The 26,770-nt window shown below is 35.9% G+C and overlaps 1 protein-coding gene across 3 annotated transcripts in view; it reads left to right on the top strand.

Annotated features, from left to right (window-relative positions):
- The window catches only part of LOC110834321 (protein obstructor-E), a 241,000-nt gene extending 214,303 nt beyond the window's left edge, over positions 1 to 26,697 (top strand). For 2 of the 3 annotated variants that reach the window (XM_087340672.1, XM_087340671.1), the window contains exons 3-5: positions 20,028 to 20,252; positions 22,416 to 22,604; positions 23,204 to 26,697. In XM_087340672.1, coding sequence (XP_087196798.1) covers positions 20,028 to 20,252; positions 22,416 to 22,604; positions 23,204 to 23,529 — 740 coding nt within the window. In that variant the 3' untranslated portion in view covers positions 23,530 to 26,697. Of the gene's footprint in view, positions 1 to 1,132; positions 1,294 to 20,027; positions 20,253 to 22,415; positions 22,605 to 23,203 lie in introns of those variants that run through there. The other variant, XM_022073348.2, reaches the window with a different exon arrangement.
- The last annotated feature ends 73 nt before the right edge of the window (positions 26,698 to 26,770 follow it).

Below are 26,770 nucleotides of genomic sequence, written 5' to 3' on the forward strand. Positions count from 1 at the left end.
TAAATAATCATTTAAAAAGTGAGGCGTACAGGATCGCAATATTTTTTTTATAGTTTTTTTTATCTCTCGTACGAATGCCAGGATCGGCTAGCGAGGCTGGGATTTCGTACTGATCGTCTGGGGTATTACACCGTTGGACCTAAATAGCCTATGGATTCATTAAAGCCTTCGAGTTTTGAAGATGGGGGCAATGTGTTTAATCAAAACGTTGATAGCGGTCTATATGTACACATGGTCTTACACCCTAAAAGACGTATTCACCGCCGTCAGAACCTCAGATCTTATATCATCGATATTTCTCATGGTTTTTCTCAGACTCTCCAGGCCAATTCTGCAGTAGGAATTTAAAGGACTTGAGGACATGTTCCGTTCACATTCGTCGCTACTTCACGAAATGACACAGCATCTTTGAATGAGCCGTTGTGAACGTCGTGACAGGTGGAAAATACTTCTGTTTCATGTTCCTGATTCCAAATTGTGACTCGTGACCGATTATCCTGATCGAGGTTTTGTGTATTTTTCTCACTCCTTCTGGGTAAATGGGCGGGCGATAGGGCCTGCCTTAAGATAGGCCACGTTCTTTATATTTCATGTTCACGAATTATTTTACTACTTATATCTATATTGATATAACGTATGGAGCTGAAAAGAGGAATTAAATAAATATATCTAAATAATTAAGAACCGAATAAACCGATGATTTTATCAGCTTCTCACTGTTTGGTCCTTAACCGAATAGAAAATGGTGTTGTTAACATCGGGCTATTGGCTGTCTGCACCTTCTGATATTCCACTTTATTGTACTGATTTCTCTTTTCAAACACACTAATTTACATGAGTTATGAAGACATTTCTATTGCCACGTCCACTTTTGTGCTGGTGAAAATTGTTTCTTGAAGTGAGCTTACAATGAAATTATCCATATTTGTATTTATAATAGTCAGTGGCCATAACGTCCTCCGTGTCCTAATTTCTGCCAGAAGACGAAAGAGCGAATCACGAAACATCGCCGCATCTGAGAATGACGTCACACTTTCACAGGCCCAATGGCAATGCATCGCGAGTAAAAACGCATCTGGCAACCAATGACAGTTTCCCTTTCTGACGGGGAAACTTTCAGAAAAACCAAGGGCGCGCTTTGCTAGTTGGCTTAGTACGTCTTGTAGTTTCTCTGTGAATGGTCATCAACTAGCAGGTCTGAGGATTCCTTCAAGACGAGACGCGGTGGTGTTAAAATAACGACAATGAAGAGAAACACGTGCTTGTTGGCGATTACCGCCATCCTGGCTACAGGTGAGCTAAGCACTGTCGAGAACCTTCCAGAGGTAGTGTTGATTAATTTAATAGATATAGGATTTGAGACTTTCGCGGCGAGTACAATCAATAAAATCTTCTCGGGCAGTCATCCGCGTTAACTGGTTACCGTAGTAAACCGACGTTTCGGGAACCAAATCTGTCCCCATCATCAGGGTTCTGATGTGACTGGATACCCCGGAAGTCCCTGATGATGGGGACAAAGTTGGTTCCCGAAACGTCGGTTTACTACGGTAACCAGTTAACGCGGATGACTGCCCGAGAAGATTTTATTGATTCCATAGATGCCGGGCTCTAATATCATAAGAGATTCCCTTGCGTTACTTTCAAAATGAAAGAACGTTTTTTAATTTTGAGAGTAATGAGAGGTGAATTGTTTGTACTCCGACAAACGTTACTTGTAAAGAAAATTACTGTGAAACAGACCTTTGTAGATTTAACGACGGTTGTTACAAATCTCTGCATTTTCGATTTCTGTGGACACTTGGTAAGCAAAGTTTTAGCGAATCTATTAAACTGCCTTGCTAAAGCATGTTGTGTTCATTGTAAATAGATATCGTGAGACTAAGCGACGTTTCGATATTGACTGTAATGCAAACTGTAGGTGATTACTTTTCGTTATAATGACATGCATTATGCTTAAGGTCATTAACAGCAGATGATGTGAAATTCGTATCGTATTACTGGACTAATATGCAAATCACTAAATATGTGTCAATACAGTAACACGACGGAACCAAGTTGGAAAAGTCGCTTATATTAACAAATTCCTACGGCTAACAACGAATTAACATGTGTAGTATGCTATTTTGATATGATGCGACCTCATTTGTGACTTCACGTCATGAATAGTTTTAGTAAATCTATTTGTCCTCTCGTTTTTGACATCAGACTTTTGTTCCCCGAATAGGTGATGTATGAAAATGTTTCGTTTCTGCAACATTGAGTTGATAGTACTATAAGAACCGAAGACCATATTTGAGATGTTCAGTCTCCATATTATAATGCAATTTTTCTTCTTGTCACGTCATTTTTCTGTTGTAATCTAACAGCAAATGTTCTTTAATTTTAGCTCATGACGTTGTACACTAACCTAACCTAAACTAACCTAACCTAACCTAAACGAACCTAAACTAATCTAACCCAAACTAACCTAACTTAAACTAACCTAACCTAACCTAACCTAACCTAACCTAACCTAACCTAACCTAAACTAACCTAACCTAAACGAACCTAAAGTAATCTAACCTAAACTAACCTAACCTAACCTAAACTAACCTAACCTAACCTAACCTAACCTAAACTAACCTAACCTAACCTAACCTAACCTAACCTAACCTAAACTAACCTAACCTAACCTAAACTAACCTAACCTAACCTAACCTAACCTAAACTAACCTAACCTAAACGAACCTAAACTAAACTAACCTAACTTAAACTAACCTAAACTAACCTAAACTAACCTAACCTAACCTAACCTAACCTAACCTAACCTAACCTAAACTAACCTAACCTAAACGAACCTAAACTAATCTAACCTAAACTAACCTAACTTAAACTAACCTAAACTAACCTAACCTAAACTAACCTAACCTAACCTAACCTAACCTAACCTAACCTAACCTAACCTAGGACAAGACGCCTTCGAATTAGAACGTTGCCTGTCTTGTTTCTAAGTTTATATAAGCTGAGTCGACTCACCTACTTCTTCTGAAAATGTCAGACGACGACAGCTCTTACAACCTGTTCCTGTAGCTTCGTCTAAGCTGTCTTATAACAGCTGCAGGTTTTGCTAAAGCGAACTTCTGAGCTCAAGTTTAACAAATATAATAGAATTGCCGAAGGAAATTTCGCAAAGCCATCAGTGTTTAGAGATTTGTGTACACTTCTCTCAGAATTGTAGTGATTGTTGGCTCGATTTCCGTCGCAACATTTGAAGACTAAAGTTACTGAGAAATGCAACATATTTCCAGAAAGAAATTTTGTTAAGTTCACAAAATAAGTCTTACACGTTTCTTTTCCTTTCTAAACATTATAGATTAAAGCTGTCATTATTACTATTGTAGAGCTTAATCGTCTAATTACATGCACAGTACATGTTCAATCTAATCAAATAGGAAGACATTAGTTACATACTCTTATGATTAAACTAGTTTTATAGCTTGCGGTCTATTTCCTGGATGTTTGTACTCTAATTACTGTTACTTTCAAAACGTCTGTACACGACATTCATTTTACATTAACATCCCTTCACTAATTAACCCCAAATTATAGTAAGCTCTATGTTCAAACCTAGATTCGGTTTTCATCCACATTTATTTAGTAGGCCAGTGTTTTGAACATCGTGATGACGTGTAAAAATCTAAGACATTTTGTTCTCAGAAAGTGAAAAAGATGCCGATTATAGGCTTGCAGATTACGACGCCTACAAGACACGACGACGAAGTCTCAGGCCAGAATGTTATGGTGATTTTCGTGATTGTCTTTAAACTTAGCTGTGGGAAAATCGTAGTGTATTCATTGCTGATGAAACAATACTGCTTATTTCATAATTCGAATTGTTTCCTTCCGCAATACCAGACATTTCATAACCTGACCATCGAGACAAGGTTCCTGAGGCATAAATATTTATATGACATCTAGTTCTTCAAAGTAATAACAAACAAATACTGTAAGAACACTTAATATAAATTAGTAGTGTTTATTAAATACAATTTATGACTTAAAATTAAAAAGTTTGGTGTCCCATTGCATTTTTATGATTCCGACTGCGAAATTTCTTCAATACTGTGCAGGGCTCTTTTGTTCGTACCATTCGCACGGACTGGCATTTCACTGTAGTGTTTTATAATATTTTATCCAATCCAGCCTTGTGAATGTTGACATAATACGAAATTGCCTCTTTGCTCAAGTGATCAACGCTTAATTGCAAACTAGCCTTTCGCGAAATAGGTCGTAGCTTAGAGGCATTCACTTCTGTGGCACACGAACAGAAAGTGATACAGCATAAATATACAGATAAATAAAAATATATTCGTTTTCTAGGTTACCTCAACAAAATAGATTAAATGTATCATTCGTAAAATGTGCATTCTCCTAATCGGAGTGAACTAAAAGACAGGCAACGAAGTCTGTCGAGTGACCTTGAACACGAAAGATTCAGGTTAGAGAGAGCGAAGTATCACTGCAGCGTGACAATGTCACTTTCCAGTGATACGAGCCAACTTTCCTTTCAGAAGTGGCCTCCGTGGGGACGCCATAGCAGCAGTAATTTGAACAAAAAAAACAGTTTTAAAGACCTCTAAATCGTGTGACAGTGCTGTGAATGTCATACATATGCGTTTCTGTGTAAAACTTCATCATGAAACCACTGAGAACTTGTATTTTATCCTAAGTATAAACAGCATTATACCAGCATTATAACCTCACTTATTTTGGGAGTCGACAGCAAATGGATGTGAGGGAGTTCCTGAGGCTGGGTGGATCTCGGAGAGCTACGTCTCTAAATTTGTCGGGGGAGGGCCACGGCAGTCTAGCTCGTAGGTACTCGCCTTACTAACTGCTCTTTCATGGATCTACACTTTTATGACGATAGAATAATAGACAAACGTCCGAAGTCGTTGTTGATGTTTCTTTCCGTGTTTAGAGCGTGGATGGGTTTTTTTTAGGGTTACTGTGTTTACAAAATTCGGAAAATCACGAAAGGTGACGAGAAAAGAAGTTAAGGACAAAAAGATAAATTCTCTCAAGGACGCTGCTTCATAATCTGTGATCTATACACGTCTGGCATTTGTGCGTAGGGAGAATATTGTCCTTAAAGAAAGAAAACCGTTCTGAAACAAATCCAGTAATTACATGGAGACACGCAATAAATACGATTAATTCCTGATTAGTTTAAGTTTAGATTTTTGCAGTTTTATATCCTACGGGTAATCCCAAATTGTTTTATTTTTAGTTGTTAGAAATAAAATTTATAAGATGGTAAAGTTGCGTCATATTGTGATATAATAAGTATATATTAAATCTTGTCCGTCTAATCACAATAAATTCTTATTAAATATTACAATAATTAACATTTAAAATATCAAATGATGTTCTTTATCGAAATATTCGATTTACATTTGACCATCATTTTTCATGTTTCACGACATGTTTCAGTTCCTAAAAGAACCATCCTCAGGTGTATATAATTATATAAAGCTTCAAAACGATAAATAATTCAAATACAATTTTCATACATTATGCTAGCGTGCATTTTTATCACATTTTTACCAGTTATCAAACGATGTTCTTTTTCAGATTTTTATTCCATTTTTAATAACACACTCGATGTTGTTCTGTATATATACATCATGCTCAATGTGACTTTAGTGTGGGTGAACGTTTTGTTGTTTTTATATCAGTCTGTAATGTAAATAACATAAAGGTTAAATGAATATTAGTAAAATAGAAAACAAAGTAATATATATTGAAGATATAATATAATATATAAAATATATAAAATTTAGTTGGTTTTTTGTTCAAATCACTGCCGTTTTAACTTTACTGGTAAAGAGTGTGTAGTGGTCTCATTTACTGAGTGCTTGAATTTCTTTGGCGTTAAGTTTTTAAAGCTTTATCACTCTCGAAAAACCTTGCGAGGAAAATCATATGTTGTAATGTATGGTCATGGTATGAACTAACTAGGTCGCCTGTTACTTGTATCACTTTTGTCCTTAAGTTAATGTTCTTGAGAACGAAGTATTGGTGTTGTGAGATGGTTTAGTGCCTGCGGGCTCAAGGAGTGGCACACTTAGTCACTCGTTATGTGAGTAAAAGTGAAATTAGTTTTGTGTTCCTTCCTTTTGAGTTCATCGTCTGTTATCGTGTTGAGACATGCAGGTCTACAGCAGGCGAGTCAAACGAGGCGAGGAACAGATTTTTTTATAGGCGTCATGTGTGTGGGGGAACACCATGACCGCGTTCATTTACTAATTTAAGCACAAGCCTGAGCCATTCCTCTGATTTTCCACAAGAACATATGAGTGTGTTATTTCATTGATATGTGAAACAGCAATACATTAACAGGAACTTAAAATACACTCAAAATTTAAAATTGAGACAGTTGGGGCCCCAAATTCTGTGTAATTTGATAACCAAGTCCTGCCGTACGTAACATCTAAGAATGGAGTTTCACGTAAATGAACAGGTTTTAGCTTCCTCCTTTGGTCTTGAAGTGTGCATTTATGAATAGTGAGTGACTAGCCCACTGACTCTGCACAATTTTTACTCGATCCCGATTTGAATACCAGAGCCATCTAGCAGTTAATCAGGAGAGACTTGGGTGAGAAATGGCCGCTGAATTTCTCTTACGAAACATCTCGTATCATGCTCGTAAAGTTTTTTTTACAAGTCGTAAATCTACGACATGGGAACGCCGGCTTTAATTCCCCTCCTAAGCAAATCGTGCTACGGATTTTTATCACCCTTAAAAATCCATCGACCTCGGCCGGGATTGAACCATGTGTAGTCTAGTAGAAGTTCACCGACGTTTCGGATGTGCTTACTGTCTCCATCATCAGGGCTGTAGTCAACTTCTAACAGACTACATGGCGCTACAACCCAGCAGACAGCCATCTCCTGATATTCTTTGCTAGTAATTTTATTAAGGATTAGGAGAATGAAACAGCCGTCTCACATCGTAATGTCAAGAAACTGCAGAAATAATCTGTGATCCTTTGGCGTCACATGAGGAAGTTGTCGCTTAACTAAGTAAAAAAGTAAAAGTTTGTTTAACATTGTATTACTAGTAATGCTACAAACGGCATTCCTACGTCGCTGTGGGAGCAAGTCTCTCTTTGTATCCACAAGGGACACAGTTCCTGGTTCGTTTAACGATGAGAAACGCCGTAACACTTCTTTGCAGTTTGTTAATGGCCACAGCGAATTCAATAAACATGAGGAAGTATTTTGCGCCAGGCCTGTCTGTAATATGAAACAGTTTGATCGGCAGAAATGATTTATTTGATTTTATCGTGAGTTTGTACAATTTCTACACAATTAAGAAGAATAAAGTAGATGAGACATCAGGCTGACAGGAATAGATCACTGCAAGAACCAATAATTCAATTCAATTCAATTCTTTATTATTAGTGTGCTGTATCAACAGCCAGAATGCCAATTACAGATACAGCACAAGAGATGAGCACACGAACACAATAAGGAAAATAACATTACATTGGCTCTTAAAGAAAATATGGCGTTCATTAGATTCAAACGTTTGGGAAAGGTGTCCATTGGAATGTCTTGACAACACGGCAATGAACCTTTCGCGTTCCATACAATGCGACTAAGCTTTTCACCAGACGAGTAACTATCAGCTTTCTTAGAACTTCCATGAGTCTTGTTGGTTGGCCTGTACATTGAATTATTTTAATAAATAATTTTAGTTCATCACCATCAAATTCGACAACATTTATTCGCGTGTTTAGACCAGATAAGAGCATTATGGAATTCGTCCTACCATAATTGCTACCCGGTTATTGGAAGTTATTAAGTTACGTAAAGTATTCAAAATAATAATATAATATAATAGTGCACTAATTAAAATATAGGCCTTAATGTAGACTAATGTATCTGTCTTAAATTTTTAAATTAGTTACTGTATAGCACTTGAAGTTACTAAAGAAGGCCAGGTTGAAGGAAAGCGAAGACTGGGAAGAAGGCGGATAAAGCTAACCGACGACCTTAAACAAGGAAAGAAGATGACGTTCCAGGAATTAAAGCGAGAAGCCGAGAATAGGGACAACTGGAGAGCTCTTTTTGGACAGAACACTTAATAATAATAATAATAATAAACCTATTTCATTACTTAATACATTTACATTAATTTTTTTTATTATTATTTAGTGTTCTGTCTGACGACAGGTCCATATGAACAGGATCCTTCCATCCTTTTCTCGGACTGGGACCTGTTCATATACGTTCTTGGCAGATGATCCAGAAGTGGTTTGCCATTGCCTTCTTCTTTGTGTGAATGGGATGCCACGGAGAAACCGGGGAAGCCCCCGGAGGAAAACTCCGTGTTGCCTAGACCACGGCCTTTGCCCAACACAAGTTATAAATTCAGGCACCGCTGGGAATCGAACCCGAGACCCCAGGATTACAAGGCCAGTGTTCATTGTTGTGATATTAAAAGATGAAGGCATCCGTTATATTTGAGGAAGTTAACTGTTTGAAGATGGCTGTCTTCTGGGTTGTAGAGCGGTGTAGTCTGGTGGAAATGTATCAACGTTTTAGAGGTCCTTTCTGCCACCATCATCAGGGCGATCACAATGAACATTTTGATTGTAATTCTTTGTAATGAATGGTCAGAGAATCGGGTAGGTGATGGCTGATCGTCGTCATTAAAATGTCGTCTGCAAATCTGTGCAAAGAGCCGGGTAAAATTTATAGAAACAGTCAGTTTTGTTTCGAGAGGATGTGTCTGCAGAACTGGCCCGTTGTCCACCCCACAGATGATATATGAGTGAAATGGAGCATCTGTGTAAACGCATTGATAGGGGAAATCCGAAGAACTCAGAGAAAAATCTGCCCCAGTCCGACTTTTCCCTCACTTTTCCCACCACAAATCCTATATGGAGTGATCTGGAAGTGAACATGGGACTCCTTGCTATGGCACGGTCGAAACAATCTTTGCAAAAATGTTATGGAGAAAGTTATGACAACTCTTTTATGTAGATTAGAATATTGGACGTTATCAGATGAACACAGGAGAAGCACGAAGCCTACAGAAATGCGTTCCTCAGAGATGCACTCTGAAGGAATGGAAGAATTAGCTAAGAACTGGAAATGGCATATATCATCGTAAGAATTGAAATCAATCAAAAGAATTGGCTAGAGAATTCATAGAGAAAAGCTGAAGAAAGACGAAACCACGGATGTTCTAAAAAAAATTTGAAGGAACAATCTGAATATTTAGAACTAAGACCGGCCAAGAGCTTACTTAATCCGTGGAGTTGATACCGAAGACGATACGTAACAAACGAACTGTTCAATTGTTTCGTCACCGTCCACGTCGAATGTTCTTTATCTGTTGTTTGTTTTGTCACTTTCTTCCAACTACAGTTTATTGTTCTTCGTGAGTTTTGACTTCCTTATTTACACGCTTCTGGTAGTCGCGTGGAAGTGAAAGGCGTGGATGCACGTTTGGGAGATCAGATCTGGGTCAAAAGAAGAGGCAGGAAGACGTCGTCTTTCGCTGCTGGGCAGTTAGCTAAAGTGAGAGTCGTTAGCCAACGGCAGGAATAACACACGCGTGCCCGATTTCATTTGTTTTCATCTCTTTCTATGTGGACATCACAATTTACTGTGTCGTGCCAACTGTATTCATATTTAATATTTTTCGCTCCGTGTTTTCAAAACGAGATTATACGAATTCACGAAATGTTTTCTTTCATTTCACTAAATACAAGATTGAAAAACAAATGGCATGAAACATCACAAAATGGAATCATATTTGAGTTTTAAGTTCGTAAATAATTTACACCTGATGATGGTTTTATAAAAACTGAAACATGTTGTGTAAAAGATGTTCCAAAATGTAAATCGATCAATCGATATGGAACATAAGTTCGTAAATAATTTACACCTGATGATGGTTTTATAAAAACTGAAACATGTTGTGTAAAAGATGTTCCAAAATGTAAATCGATCAATCGATATGGAACATCAATGATATTTTATTATCTTAATTATAAGAAATTTTAAATATTGTGATAAGACGGATTAAAATAAATAATTGTTAGAATATTCACAATATGACGCAATTACACTATCTTATAAATACAAGAAAGTTGTAGACGTCAATACAAGGCACACCTTAGGACTACAAGTGGTTCTGAACATGGTTTACCGTGTCGAGTTCTGCAAGGAACATGACGACAACCACAGACATAATATAATATATATAATATTTGTTCGTTCCGTAAAGGCATGTCTCTTCTTGAACACACTTTTTTTGTTGTTGAAAAACCTGAAGACTTGAGTTATCAACGTTACTAAACTCGGAACCAGAATCTATTTTCATTCTAAGTCATGTTACATAAGTAAGTAATGCGGTAATTCCTAAGTGATCACACTTTATTTCAGATGTGACCCAACGATCGACTATGGTGAATAAATAACAGTGAAAAATATAAATATCAATCAGTATGTTGAATATTAAAAAGGAATTAATTTCTAAATATAACAAGATAAACAAACGACAAATTAGATTTTATGAAGTACGTTACTGGCACTTACTGCTGAAGCACTTCTTGCGTCCGTAAAGAAAGGCGAGAGGGTACAGAATCCTGAAACGAAATTTGTAAGAAGTTACAGAAGATGTGGTCACGTGGATAGGAAATATGAGAAAACGCCTACAGGATATGGGCTTGTTTGCTACAAGATGAAAATGAGTGTATGATTTGAGGTTTTCACAGCGGTGAGTATGAAGATTTCTGTCTTCTGGGTTCAACGATTCATCGCCCTGATGACGGAGGCAGTATGACCTCTGAAACGTTGGTAAACATCGACCAGACTACACAGCGCAACAACCCAGAAGACAGAAATCTTCATGCTCATCGCCCTGATGATGGAGGCAGTATGACCTCTGAAACGTCGGTTAACATCTACCAGACTACAAAGCGCAACAACCCAGAAGACAGAAATCTTCATACTCATCGCCCTGATGATGGAGGCAGTATGACCTCTGAAACGTCGGTTAACATCGACCAGACTACACAGCGCAACAACTCAGAAGACAGAAATCTTCATACTCATCGCCCTGATGACGGAGGCAGTATGACCTCTGAAACGTTGGTAAACATCGACCAGACTACACAGCGCAACAACCCAGAAGACAGAAATCTTCATGCTCATCGCCCTGATGATGGAGGCAGTATGACCTCTGAAACGTCGGTTAACATCTACCAGACTACAAAGCGCAACAACCCAGAAGACAGAAATCTTCATACTCATTGCCCTGATGACTGAGGCAGTATGACCTCTGAAACGTTGGTTAACATCGACCAGACTACACAGCGCAACAACCCAGAAGACAGAAATCTTCATACTCATCGCCCTGATGATGGAAGCAGTATGACCTCTGAAACGTTGGTTAACATCGACCAGACTACACAGCGCAACAACCCAGAAGACAGAAATCTTCATACTCATCGCCCTGATGATGGAGGCAGTATGACCTCTGAAACGTTGGTAAACATCGACCAGACTACACAGCGCAACAACCCAGAAGACAGAAATCTTCATACTCATCGCCCTGATGATGGAGGCAGTATGACCTCCGAAACGTTGGTAAACATCTACCAGACTACACAGCGCAACAACCCAGAAGACAGAAATCTTCATACTCATCGCCCTGATGATGGAGGCAGTATGACCTCCGAAACGTTGGTAAACATCTACCAGACTACACAGCGCAACAACCCAGAAGACAGAAATCTTCATGAAAATTATTCTACACTCAGAGACGTAGACAAATTCCAGAAGATAACTGATCGAGATTCACAATGATTTGCCATCCGTGAGCAAAGAGATATTCTCGCAGGAGTAAATGCCGTCCAGAACAGGAAACATATTTGTAAGAGTAACCTTGAAAAGCAGGACGACACTTGACAGCCTCTTATTAAGCTTCATCGCGGACGGAAAATGCTGATCTTCAATCCGCTCTTCATTTTACCACCTTTCGGGAGAAGACCAACTTTCAGACCGACATAAAGCAACAGCTGAAACTGTAGTTTTGCAAATTTCGTCTTTACAATTTCATTCAGCAGACAGGAGATTAAAAATTTCCAAATTTAATTGTATTAAAATTACACCTGATTTACCAATGTGATTCTTATTATCTTTATAACTAATTCGTGAAACTTATTATGATTTCTAACTGACTTTTCCGGGTATTTTAATTCTGTAAAATACATATTATATCAGAATGTTTAAGGGAGAATCTATTTAGACCTCTTACAGCTTTTGATCTCTATTTTATGTTATGTTAAACGTATTGATACGGTGAACAGCTTAATTTGATAACAATTACGAAATTCTGTTTTGAGCTACTTAAAAGGAGAAACTACATTAATCCGATACGCACCAATTACATTTCCTTGACAGGTTTTTTCTGTATATCCATGACACATAATTTAATCGAAATCAATCGTTTCATTTCGGAGATTAAATGCATGTATCGACGTGCATGTATCGACTTTGTTTACAGAATTTAATCTCGCCCGAAAGTAAACTTAATCTCAGAGTTTCAATTCCATCTGCCCCGTTTATTGATAGGAACAGAAACTATGATAAAGAAATTCGGGGATTTTTGTACGTAAGAGATTACGTGGCAGATATGTCTCAGTGATCAAATCAATTCCGGAACAAAAGTTTTATTTTTAAAATGAGAAAGTAAGTTTCGAACCGTTTCCTGGATCAGTTTGTACGATTACCGTAAAATTCAGTGTAAACTAGTTCACACACTTTCATTTCTTTTTTTATAGTCTAAGGATATCTAAGACGGCTGTTTAAATTAAAATATCTCCGTCATAATTAATAAATTCGCAGATTGAATTATACACAGTGCGGCAACTGGGAAAACTGGACTGATGTTATGAGGCATGAACTGGTGCTGCCATCTACCAGACATGAATATGAATCCAAAAAGGGATAGTTCCTAAGGTCGTAGTGTGAGCTGAAGTAGACGTGTCTCTTGTGTGTGTTGTGAAGCAAGAATGGAACAAGGAGAGAACATCAAATTTTACAGATGTTGCGGTATATAGAATTATTTAGTCTACTCCATGGCAGTTGAAAAAGGAACAACTTTAGATTCAAGGCAAATGCGCTTTTAAAGTCATTATAGGCTGTTTGTTCCCTTCGACTTTCATTTCGAAGCCCAGTCAGGACGTTAACAAGTTATTCTGCCGTTATTGATGTCTAACAAGTGATTGCTAACTATAGTACAACGTGTTTGTTTAGATCGTGAGGTTGAGAGCTCATTTTGATGTCTTTCTGAACTTAAAGGAAGAAGACTGAGCACATGGCATTGTGTTCTAGACCAGTGGTATTCAACCTTTTTTGTTCGCGTACCCCCAGATATAATTTTTCTTCAAATTTGTACCCCCAAAGTTGTTGGTGTATAATTCAAGTTATAATAGTATATAATCTACATCTAAAATAAATTAAATAAATTACATTACTGATTATTCAGTGTTTATCATAAAATAATATTTTTTGAATTTCACGTGCCCCGTAAGATGTCTTCGCGTACCCCTGGTTGAATACCACTGATTTATACCAGTGGTATTCAACCTTTTTTGTTCGCGTACCCCCAGATATAATTTCTCTTCAATTTTGTACCCCTAAAGTTGTTGGTATATAATTCAAGTTATACATAGTATATAATCTACATCTAATATAAATAAAATAAATTACATTACTGATTATTCAGTGTTTATCGTAAAATAATATATATAATTTTTAAATTTCACGTATCCCCTAAGATGTCTTCGCGTACCCCACGTTTAATATCACTGTTCTAGAGCAATAAATATTTTGAGTGTCGGAGGCTGTGTGAACAAGCAGTCGTCGGATTATTTATCATATTTCACAGGATATAACTGAACCAATTCGAGTCATCGTACCTTTAGATTTCCACTTTCTGGCATGTTCTCGTGTTCCCGTTCATCGTAATTATCACTTAAAACCCCGAAATCCTTCGGGCACTACCCTAAGATCAGGCTGAGTTCTGCAACGGATTATTCGATCATAAAACTGTAGCTAGACCAAATAACAGAAGGACAGTGAGGAACAGCTGCACCATATTACGTAGTCATGATTCAGTCGAAGGACTGCCTGGTTCGTGTGAGAATGTTACGATTCAAAGTTGCATTTGTTTTGTTTCTAATAAGACGCGAGTAATAAGTATGACCTTTCTAACGTGAAAATTTCATTTTACTTAGTTTTATTTTGAATAATTTATTTGAATGTCCTTGCAAAATTCTTTAATGCTAATTTCGTTTCATTTACTGAATCCGTGTTCCGTAACTGTGACATCCTCTGTTTGTTCACAAGCGAAGAGATGCAGTGTCTGATTGTGCCTATTAATTTCATGAAAAAACCTGCAATCTACTCTTCTATCCCGGATGCTGTCTGAATGATCTGCTTATTACTGACTATGTAGGTCTTGGTGAAAATTAAAATGTCGCACGAGGCTTGCTGAATATTTACATTAACTGATGTTATTTCTTGTGGAAATATAATCATTCTAAAACTTTCTGTATCGAAGGATGTCAGTCCAAAAATTATTAATCTGGAACACATACAATCAATCAAATAAATATATTAAAATTGTTTCAGTATTTTTTCAAGAACTTTGCTTAGCTTGTGGTACTTTTACATTTTAATTTATTTGAAATGAAGTTCGAAATGAAATTATTATTAATAATACTATTAATCTAAATACCCATTAAGATTTAGAGGTCAGGGAATCAGGCCACATTTTGCCCCTTTTTGGCATCATTCATATAAAAATCGCTTGAAATACTCTTTTATTATGTTCATATTTTGGAAGAACTTTTCTTTGCTTGCGATGAACATTTTGAATCCAGTTGCCTTTGTATTTCAAAGGTTTGTCCAGACTACACGGCGCAACATCCCAGAAGACACTTATCTTCAAGTAACTAAACTGTTATCGTAAACTTTAATTAAATAAAACCATGCTGATTTATAAATTTAAATTTAAAATTAAAAATATGTGATAGTATACAAAACTTAATTTTTGGAAAAATTAAGTTCGGAGTATGTTTTTAATTTGTAATTAGAGCTCTGCTGGTTTTCTTACGTGTAAGGTCAACAGACGCCTGATTCTGTAATGATGGGGAACTTCCAGTGCGTAAAAACAATGGATTAAAAATGTAACGTAAAAGAAAAAGAATTCTAAACAGCTCAGAAAAGCCTTTCATAATACAATTAGGAATTTCATCAGGTCCATTGCATTTCATCTAACAGAGACCACAAAGCACCCGTTTAACGTCTTCTTCGCAAATATCTAGAAAATTTAAAAAATCATAACAGCAGTAGTCAAAATTGTATGTGGTATTATTGACAGAGGAGGAAATTTTGAAAAAAAATAAATAAAAGAGGTCTTCAAGGCTTCTGTAATAAACTGCGGGTTTTTAGTAATGTTGGGTCCTACTTTAATTTTCGTAAGAGATTGATCATTTATTTTGAACTTCAAAACATATTTCAGAAAGTCGGGTTCTCAAATTGCCAGCGGTAGATCTGAACCGATCTGTATTGTTTCCTTGAACAGTAATATTAACTAGTTTAAGATAATATGGAAAATACTGTAATGTTCTTAAATTTTTTAATCAACAGACATCTCTTCTTATTGTAATATGTAAGAGATTTGGATAATCAGCGCCCAACAAAGTAGCCGTGAGATTATAAATAACTTGCAGAATCAACGAAACTAATTTGAAATTAAAGACAATCGTCGAATGATTTCAGAAGCGATCTTCGTTTACTTAAATGCAGAAATACTTAAATCCTTTATGTCTATAAGCAAGTTCGATCAGTAAACAAAATTCTTGCCCTTATTAAGCCCAAGAGAAGAAAACGTAGCGTGGATAAAATGTCCTTTAATTTTATGCTGTGACAAGAGTTAGAATTATGTGTCAGTAAACCAGTCATTAATAATAACAACAACAATATAGATTTTTATTTGTTTAATTCTTTCACATTTACAACAGACTAATTTTTACAAATGTTAATAACTTATTTTCTTAAGATGATATAGTTGCGTCATATTGTGAAATTTAATTAATTATTTGGTTTTTGTCCGTCTAATCACAATTCATATTTAAAATTTACAATTAAGATAATTAAAATATCATCATATTAAAATAACATCACCAAAAAGTTGCATATCAGAAATTGTAATTAAGTTTTAAGTTTATAATTTTAACTTTTACACCTGAAGATGATTTATATAGAAACCGAAACATGTTGTAAAAAGATGTTCCAATTGTAAATCGATTGTTCGATGAGGAACATAAAATGATATTTTAATTATCTTAATTGTAAATTTTAAATATGAATTGTGATTAGACGGACAAAAATCGAATAATTAACTTATTTTCTATAAATAATGTATAGTCTTATTAAATTAATTATACATCCAAGTAGAACGTGTATATATATATATATATATATATATATATATATAAAACCCTGTTTGTTTATTTATTGTTTATTTAACGATGTCAGTATTTCACACTTTGTTACTGTGTTCCTGGAAAGTTTGTTAATACTGTAAAATGTTATTGAATTTCAGTCGTTGACGTTTAGTCTATTATTAATCTTTAATCAGTATTACGTAGGGTATTTAAAATTCCTGTTAAAATTATCTTTTTCTTTTTTATAGAAATAAAAAAAAATTAATAACGAAACTTTGGAAAAGTATCCGCGCTGTATAGTCTGAGACACTAAAAAGAGTCGTTAAGTAAACTACAAATAAATAAATAAACTGAAAAGTACTAGAAGCAGGGATCGCCAAACGCTGATAAGCTTTTACCACAGAAAAGAATGGGTGTGACTTACTTAAAGTTTTGGTTTGAATTATACTAATGTGCAGTGGTTATGAAACGGGTGGACTGACTGACCATTTCAAATCGAGTATCACTATAATTTGAACGTCGTCGTGTTTTTAGAATAGTTAACTCTATATAACATTATTATGTCTTGATCTAGTCCACGTATTAGGCGACATACAATATGAAGACCCTTGCAAGCTGACGAATATAAAGACGACGCCTCACGTGACCCATTGCGACAGGTATTACGCCTGTTATGATGGACAGGCCCTCGAGTTCGACTGCCCCAACGGTCTAGTGTACGTCGGGAAGGGCCGCAGAGGACCCTTCGACGGGGTCTGTGACTACGAGTTCAACGCCGACTGCACGGGAAGGGAGAAAAGGAGTAAGTGGCAAGTAGAGATGGCCGGGTGAGAGCGAACAGAAAGGCTGCCACGTCACTTGAATGCTTCCTTAAAACATTCACATTAATCTTCAGGCTGGCGTTCTTAGATTGATGACAGCATTAACACGGGCGGTGCTTTGAGTGAGAAGTTGCTCCGGACTTTAAAACGGGGAATTATAATATCGCTTATACTGCACAAGTTAATACGTCAGTCTTTTTGTTATTGGGGATTATAGTAGATTCAGAAATACGATGTTTGGTATACCTACCATGTGGCGTGGTGTTAATGTAGGATTTCGCGAAAGCCGACCAGTTTGACAGAAATTTTGAAGAGGACACAAATATGATTCCGTAAGCTTGACGGATCGTAATTAAGAAAGTAATTATCGATAACATGACTAATAATTCTTCATTAAGAAAGTAATTATCGATAACCTGACTAATGATCCTTAATTGAGAAAGTAATAATCGATTACTCGACTAATGGTTCTTAATTAATAAAGTAATAATCGATAACTCGACTAATGGTTCTTAATTAAGAAAGTAATAATCGATAACTTGACTGATGGTTCTTAATTAAGAAAGTAATAATCGCTAACTTGACTGATGGTTCTTAATTAAGAAAGTAATAATCGATAATTTGTCTAATGGTTCAAAATTAAGAAAGTAATAATCGATAACTTGACTGATGGTTCTTAATTAAGAAAGTAATAATCGATAATTTGACTAATGGTACTTAATTAAGAAAGTAATAATCGATAACTCGACTAATGGTTCTTAATTAAGAAAGTAATAATCGATAACTTGGCTAACGGTTGTTAATTAAGAAAATAGCTTATTTCTTAGCCATAAGTAGGTCATCTGTGGGCTAATCGAAGACATAAATCGTGTCTATTCCTAAATCTGTACGTAAATTGGGATTAATGTTTATTTCGTTGAAAGTATTATTCATTGTTTTGTCCATATTTCACTATAAATTCTTCTTTACACCCTTCCAACAGTATACTTATATTTAAGTAGACTATCGAGTCTTACAATTTATATAACGATTAATTTCACTGGTAATTGATTAAGGATCAGTATTTATCTAATTAGAATAGAATTTATCTATTTAATTCAGTTAATGAAACCTTTTTATTATATCCGGTATCCACTTACTCTTTATTTTCAGGCATTAAGAATAGTAAATGAGCCACATGGCATTTGAGTTCCATCTGCGTGCTAGGGATTTCTCTAATTGGCTTCGAAAGATACTTCTCTGAATTCAGCTTTCTACTGTATTTTCTTGGCTTGCTTGTCATAAATTGATGGCACAAAATGGGCGCCTTACCATTTGCTGTGTTTAACCCGTGACATGACGCCCTGCTACAAAGTGAAAGTGTAATGTAATGGCGCGCCAGTGTATCCTGGGTGGGAGTAAGTCTCGCGTAACTGTACTTCGTGTTGGCCACAGAAAATGGTTGTCTGGCTGTGGTAGCATCGCAGAATAGGGTCACGACAAACCCACTCTATTAACAGAGAATGAAAATAAGCCTAAATAGCTCAGTCAGTAAGGTAAAATGACTATCGGCTGGCTTAGGGGTTCGACTGCTGTCAGAGACAAGGATTTGCCTCTTCGTCTGGGGCCCTAACCTTCTACCTAAGACTAATATAAAAGTGTTTGGAAATAATACAACCATGTAATATTCGAAGGAAGATGGTGAAATGTTTATCTTCAGTTCAAACAAATGTATTTTCTGATCTTCGCAGTTGAAATTCGTGTTACACTAAGATCGTCTAGAGTCTCTAAATACGTCTCTTCACAGAAACAATCACATGGTTTAGGGAAATCAAAACCGCATAATTTTACTAATTTTAATCTTAAGCTTAAGATTAAATTTTCGTTTCTCTGTTCTTATATCAAGCTCGCTTAAATGCAGTTTTCCATTGAACAAATTGGCATTTAATTACATTTAAATATACAACATAGGTACGCAAGCAAATATTTGGCATGCACTTTAAACTTTAAAAGAGTTTATTTGAAGCCTACTAATATAGAATGGGGATCATTGATTCAAATGGTGTACTAGTCGATCTCAGCATCTGTAGAAAACAAACTAGTTCTCACACTCTGTGTTCAGCTTAATGTCGATTTGTGTTTTATGAATCAGCGATAAAGAAGAAATTAATTTTTTTAATTAAATAGTTGTGTAAAACAAAAATATAACGTCTTTATAAATAATGTTTGACTTCACTGGATCTTTCGTCACGTTAAATTTAAAAAAGTGACGTCTCAGAACAAGTCGTTAATTGTATCGGTTTGAAAATAAATTCGAGAATTACCCAGTTTAAAGCTGAGACAGGTTACCGGCTGTCATAACGGAATATTATCGTGGTTTTTCTATGTCTCTCCAAGCTAATGCCGATAGACGAAAAGATTAAAAATGTAAGGACAATACTGGAATATTTTCGTCGAATGCTCGTCATCATTGCAGATCCATCTCCGCAAACGAACGGAGCAATGGAGTGACAAGTCGTTGCCATTACCATAAAATTTTAAGTACTTCGCAGAGAATTTATTAAAATCAGACAGGCAGTGAATTGAGGGTGCGTTTTTACTTAAAATTGTGGAAGCATTTTTAACATCGTGGTAGCATTCTGTCCGTGTCCCGGGCCATCTCACTGCTCGGTAGCTGTAAGGTTACTAATCATGTTTGCCACTACAGGCTTGGCGCAGAAAGCCACCCGAGACCAAGAAGACCCCTGCAAGGTGAAGAATCGGGTGATAGCTGACGTGACGTATTGCGACCGCTACTGGGAGTGCGTCAGTGGACAACCCGAACTTTATGACTGCCCCAATGGTCTCGTGTACGCGGGCAAACACCGCGGGGTCACCGAGGGCTGCGACTACCCCTGGAGATCCAACTACTGCGAGGGGAAGCAGCTGGCCAGTATGAGAATCTCGTGTGCAATCTTTCATTCTTCCAGCTCTCCCATTGGCTCGACTGACATTGACGCTGGATTAACATTCTTCATGATATAGTATAGCTGCGTCATATTGTGATATTAATTAAAATAATTATTATATTTGTTTACAGTCAATCACAATAAAATAGTAAGTTAAGATAATTAAAATGATTAAAATATCATCTTATGTTCCATATCGAGCATTCGATTTACATCGGAACATTCACAACATGTTTCGGTTTATCAAACCGTCATCAGGTGTAAATTATACACTTCTGGATCTCTCCTCTGAACACATCGGAACCGATTTCAATTTCATAAATGACTGATATAAACATCAATAACACCACCTCAACAATAATGTTATAGTAATAATATCTAGACACAACTTCCATAAAATATAATGAGAAATATGATAAAATTATGAAATTGTAAAAACTATAAATAATTGTAATTTGAGTTTAAAAAGTTTATAATTTACACCTGATGACGGTTTGTTAAACCGAAACATGTTGTGAATGTTCCGATGTAAATCGAATGCTCGATATGGAACATAAGATGATATTTTAATCATTTTAATTATCTTAACTTACTATTTTATTGTGATTGACTGTAAACAAATATAATAATTATTTTAACATTCTTCATAACTGAAAGAACATGATTTCTTCACTTTGCCAGTGTTGCACTAAGAATCATTCTAACCCAGTCAGTAACATCACGCACATCGTATTTAAATTAATTGTGATAAATTTAAATAATATTCTTAAGAATGGGGGTTCGAAGTTGAGGGGACTCTGTCATATAAAGTTTCGATGCAACTGGCGTATGAAGTGATCTGCCTAACCAGGGAAGCTGAGATCGTGAAAGTACACTCTCTCTGGACTAACAAGAATTCACATTTCTCTCCTGCAACTGCGACTTAGCGCACACAGACTTCTGTACCTTCATCGCTGACAGTGCAACATTTTTCACCGTAAAATAACATTCAGCTTTTGTTTCCAACAGCACGAATATTTAACTTTCTCTCTGACGTACTTTTTCTTTACAGGATTTATTTATTTGCTCTGTTTCCTATTGTCTATTATCTTAATTTTTCTTGCCTTTTTCAGCTATTTTATGCATGAAATGTAACCAATTATACTTGTGTTTCCCTCGACATTGTGACACTAACAAGCCGTTACTTTCCACGCTAATATAGTTTTAAGAGCCAATAGCTAACTTAGTTTATAAGTCTGTTACTCGAGTGAATGCGTGTATAAATTGGTATTTTTCAATTCTTTGATCTACAGAATAATATTATTCGTTGTGATTTCTTTAGTTCCACACTTTAACTGTTCTCTCTCATTTGTGGCTAATCGTCACAAAATTTTGCACGGTATTCTCACATAAAAACAGTTTTATAATGGCCAGAGCTTCAGTCTGTATTTCAGTATTTCTTAGTGTTTGTGTCTACAGTAATTAACCACTGCAACTGATACGTAATGTGTGAAACTAAGAAGTTTTGGCCAAGAAAAATATTTAGCTTATTTCATGTACTTTCTACTTTTAATACCTAATCATTTCATAAAATGTAATTTTTATGTTGATATTGCATCTTGCATACAACTTACACGTACTTAATATCATGGCATACTTTCCGATCATTTTTTTAATGAAAGTAGAAAGTAGTGAAATGAGTAGAAAAGCAAGTCATTTTAAATATCATTCGTTTTTAATATTAAGCCGGTAACATTCATATCACAGTCAATGACATGCATTGTGAAAAGATTTATTTCTCTTACATTTTCCGACTTTCCTAAAGCTTTCAAGAAAGCCTTTCACTTTTTCATAAAATATCCGACAGTTTTCTGACTTATAGCTTCGTGTAGCCTGGCAATATTTTACCAACGTTTCGTAGGTCCTTCCTGCCTCCATCATCAGGGCGCCGTGGCAGCAAGGACCTCTGAAACGTTGATGAACTACCAGACTACACATCGCTGCAACCCAGCAGTCATCGTACTCGAGGCGCTGAAATCGACAGCTGCAAGTTATCTTCATTAAAATTCATGTGTAAATCCTGTAGTAATGTGATCCAATGTCTCTGCTAGGATTTAGGCTGTATTTGGTGTGGTAGACATTCAGTCAGACATTTGCGTATTCCACAGACGCGCCGATTTCAACAGAACATTGTGATTGGCTGTACGGCATCTTCGGTCACGAGACCTCGTGTACGAGATATTGGACTTGCTGGAACGGAACAGCTACCGAACAGCTGTGCATCGGAGGACTGCTGTATAACGAGAATACACATTCATGTGATTGGCCCGATAACGTGGAGGGATGCCAAAAGCACCGTGAGTTGAATGAACCTTACAAGCAGTTGGTCTAATGAGGTTTTCAGAAATTTTAGCTGTTGCTGATAGAACTCGTATGTTATGTACTTGAAGTTGTGTATTCCTCTAACTCTCAAGCATTGGAATACGAAAGGTCAAACCAGCCAATACCAAACTCCATGTCACGACAACCTTCATTTCACTACTAAAAGTGGGCTAGTAAGTTTTGTAAAGTTCTCATTTCCACTCAAACTGTATACATCTGAAATCCAAATACTTTTTCGTGTTACTTTGTTTCGGCGTAAAATTATCTTTGTTACGTTTGTTTACAGAAGTTTCCAATATGTGTTCATGTAAGCCACATAAGTCAGTATTTCCCATGCACATAGGAAACCCAGTTATTTGTTTCTTTGTATTTTCTGAAAATTCAGATTTTGATACTTTCAGCCTTTTCTATTAACACTCCATATTTCATTAACTTATCGTCCTTGGATCGCGTCGTACGCGCATCGCGTTAGTATTCTGTTAAATCGTGAAAGATGGAGTTACAGTCTGGCCAACATCCGCGTTTGTATTTCCTTCGTAATCTTAGACTCTATACTCTTTGATTTTTGCCACAGCCCTGTGTAACGAAGACGCCAATGGTAACGTGCCCTTGGGAAAATCGTGCAATCGATACTGGCAGTGTCAAGGCGGATATCCCCGGCTTCAGCGCTGCCCCGCCATGTTGGTTTTCGACCGCAGATCGCTGAGGTGTGTCGTGCCTCCTACAGAGGACTGCGAGGTTCCGACGACACAACCACCTCTGTTAGATGAGCTGGAACAGGAAGGAGAGCAGAACATACCAAATCCACCTCACAGATCTAACCGTCCTCAGCAGCAGGACCCCGTGAACCTGCCTCCAGGAGCTGTTCCTCTTCCCCTGAGAAACAGGCCACGAAATTAATACGACTCTGACATTAACATTACTTTCCTGTGGTTCTATCGCCAGTGTTTGTTGTGAAGTCTCGTTGCGTGGGTGTGCATCGTCAACAAAGATTGTAAAGGACGAGTCGAAGATGAATAGAGAAAGTTAGGCTACTAGGTTCAGATAGCAAATAGAGCTCAAAATATCTGTCATTATAAACATGGATCAGATTGTGTCCTCATTATAATTTTTCGTACGTATTTGTGACTGTCAAATGTTTAAAGTTTAACCTTACAATGAGGTTGTTGAAAATATATCGCACTTAAAGATGACAGTTTTCATTCTGAAAATCATATCAGACTTTTTCTGTGGAATTTTGACTTGGACTATCACATTCTAAGATCTTCCTTTTTGGATCGTAGGCCTCTGTTTATCAGTTTTCTCGTTAGATTTCTTCCTGATATCCAATTCAGATCAAGCTAAGGTAAGACAAGATTTATTTTTGTGTGTGAAAGGAAGCACGCACTAACAGAATTTTATTTAAAGAAAATTATTTCTTAGAAATTAAGTCTGATCGTACATTTATATTTACAACAACTGATTTTTTTATTCAAGTTGCTTTGTTCTGGGTAAAGAATTTTATTTTAAAACACGAAAATTCTTAAGATAGTATAATTGCGTCATATTGTGAATCAAATATTAAATTAATTATTTGGTTTTGTCCGTCTAATCACAATTATATTTAAAATTTACAAATAAGGATTATTCGATGTGGAACATAAAATGATATTTTAATTACCTTATTTGTAAATTTTAAATATAATTGTGATTAGACGGACAAAACCAAATAATTAACGAAAATTCTTTTTAATAGTTTAGTGATATAAAACAACACACATTAAAATTAAATTTAATTTCTTCAGAGCACTCGATTTTGGTATATTTCCGTACCTGCTGCAGCCACTAAAATATATTTTATATCTTAATTGCATCATGCTTGTGTTCCTCAATACAATACTTTTATATCCGTCGTTACACAAGCTTATTGTTAAAAATCATATACACGCACCTCACACACAACCCGGTATGTTATAATACTTTATATTTTGTGATTGCATTTCTTTTGCTTGTAATACGATATATATTTGAGTAATTCCTTAATATAAAAATTAGAGTAATATTATTCCATTTCCTATGTCGGTATCCAGAATCACGATATAAAAATTAAAATTGATTTTGCAGATATAGGCACCCAGGCGCGTCTCCAAAATTAAATGGAAGAAGCCTGAGATGTAATAAAAAACGGATAAAAACAAAAGCAATATAAGCAGAGCAACAGATACACCAGATTTTAATTTTAATTTTGATAGACCTGACGATGATAGAATTGTATATCGAAACATGTCGTCAATTTTAAAATGTAACAATTTTATGTGAAATTTTATATGATTTTTAACAATAAGCTTGTGTAACGACGGAAATAAAAGTATTGTATTAAAATATATTTATTAGTAAATGTAACAAAATTTCACTAATTTCTGTAGTTTCTGAACTGACGTGTAATTGGTAATGACTTTAGTTTCATTTAGCCTCTTGCCCTCATTGCTGTTGGTAAATATGTTTAAAACCTTTTAGAACTGTTCTTATTGACATGTTTGTCTAACTGAATGATGTATGACGCACTCTTGTGCTAACAAAATGCCTCGCGTAAAGCCTATAAATTGAAGACAGGGTTCATATCCCGAAAATGGGGCAAATTGAATTATATTTTTTGTTTCAAGCCTTTTAAATGCTTTTACCTATTATTACTGTTTTTGCCTGCAAGGTATACTTCGTAAAATTTGTGATTTTCGTCGTGCTGAATAAAAAATATGGCCGTCTTCTTTGTAGTGCCATTTTGTCTCGTAGAAGTTTATCGACGTTTCAGAATTCCTTGCTGACTCCATCATCAGAGCAATGAGTTAAGATGAAGCTCTGAATTGTTGGTAAGCTTCTATCAGACTACAGAGTGCTACAACCCAGAAGACAGCCATCCTCAGGGTATACTTTGTTTGGAGTTTTGCCATTATCGTCTCAGACATATATTCACGAGGCTTTATGATAATAATCCACTTTTATTGACAGTAAATAATTTCTTTTATGGAATTTTAATATAGGCTTGTGGCATGTATCTTCGTTGTTATTTCCCATTTGAAGAACAGACATTTTAAGTCAGTATGAGTAAAACAAAAACATTTGAAAATTTGATATTTTTGAAGACATATTTTCAGTTAGCATTCCATAATAATATGGAATGTATTTAAACAAAAATGTATATTTTTCTAAGGGAAGTTACGTTCGTCATTACAAATTGTTGTTCACAGTGGCCTTGATTTTGAAAGAAGTGATTAAGGAAATTTGCAAACCATCTCGATGATCTTAGGTCACAATTGCGTTGGAAATCCAGCTTCATTCACTGCCGTCAATTACAAAATGGAGAAATTCTGTTTCTCAGTAACAACCCTTGCCTCTGGAACCATTACTGTCTACGCACTCTTGCCAAAAGCTGCAACTGAACACATTTCTGCAAAGACCTTCACTAAATGAGGAATATGTAAAGGTTTGATTTGATCTGTTTACGTGATATCAGAGAGTAGAGTTTATTAATGTAAGTTACTTCATTTTCAGGACGAATAAGACGCAAGAAACCATAAAACATAACTCATTTTCCACAATCCGTTCATCTTCCAACCAAACCTCTTCACAACATCTCAGTATCGTAACTTCATTACATTTTCTCCAATTCAGTTTTTATACACGGGAATGTTGTAGTTCTCTCATGTTTTATAATACTAAATATCATTTTAAGCACACCAGTGAAATTGAAATTATTATCCTTTCTTTTTATTTTAAACAAGTAAAGACTGACAGCATTTGTAATGAGTACTACGAGTTGATAAGTTCTGTAATATTACAGAGCTAATTATTTTAATTTTTCTTAATTATTGTATTACGTAAGGAATAATAAAAATCATTTTACCGTTACTATACATTTAGAAGTGTAATCATCCTTACATTACGTTTTCTAATATTTGTTCCGCTGTACATAGTTAAGTTTAGAGTACTTTAATAGATGCCTTAATTATATAAATAGTACTTTGACTACTTTAGTATGTATTATTACCTATATAGAAGTGTTTTTAAAATTAAAATGACTGTCCAATCATATGCATATATTAATTTTATTGCCAGCCTCTTACGTCATGAGACCACATACGAACTTCCACTTTCCTGACACGAC

The sequence above is a fragment of the Zootermopsis nevadensis genome, unplaced genomic scaffold (genome assembly GCF_977971745.1).
Source record: "Zootermopsis nevadensis isolate Lab colony 2312 unplaced genomic scaffold, Znev_1.0 Znev_ptg000061l, whole genome shotgun sequence".
NCBI classification, from domain to species: Eukaryota; Metazoa; Arthropoda; class Insecta; order Blattodea; family Termopsidae; genus Zootermopsis; species Zootermopsis nevadensis.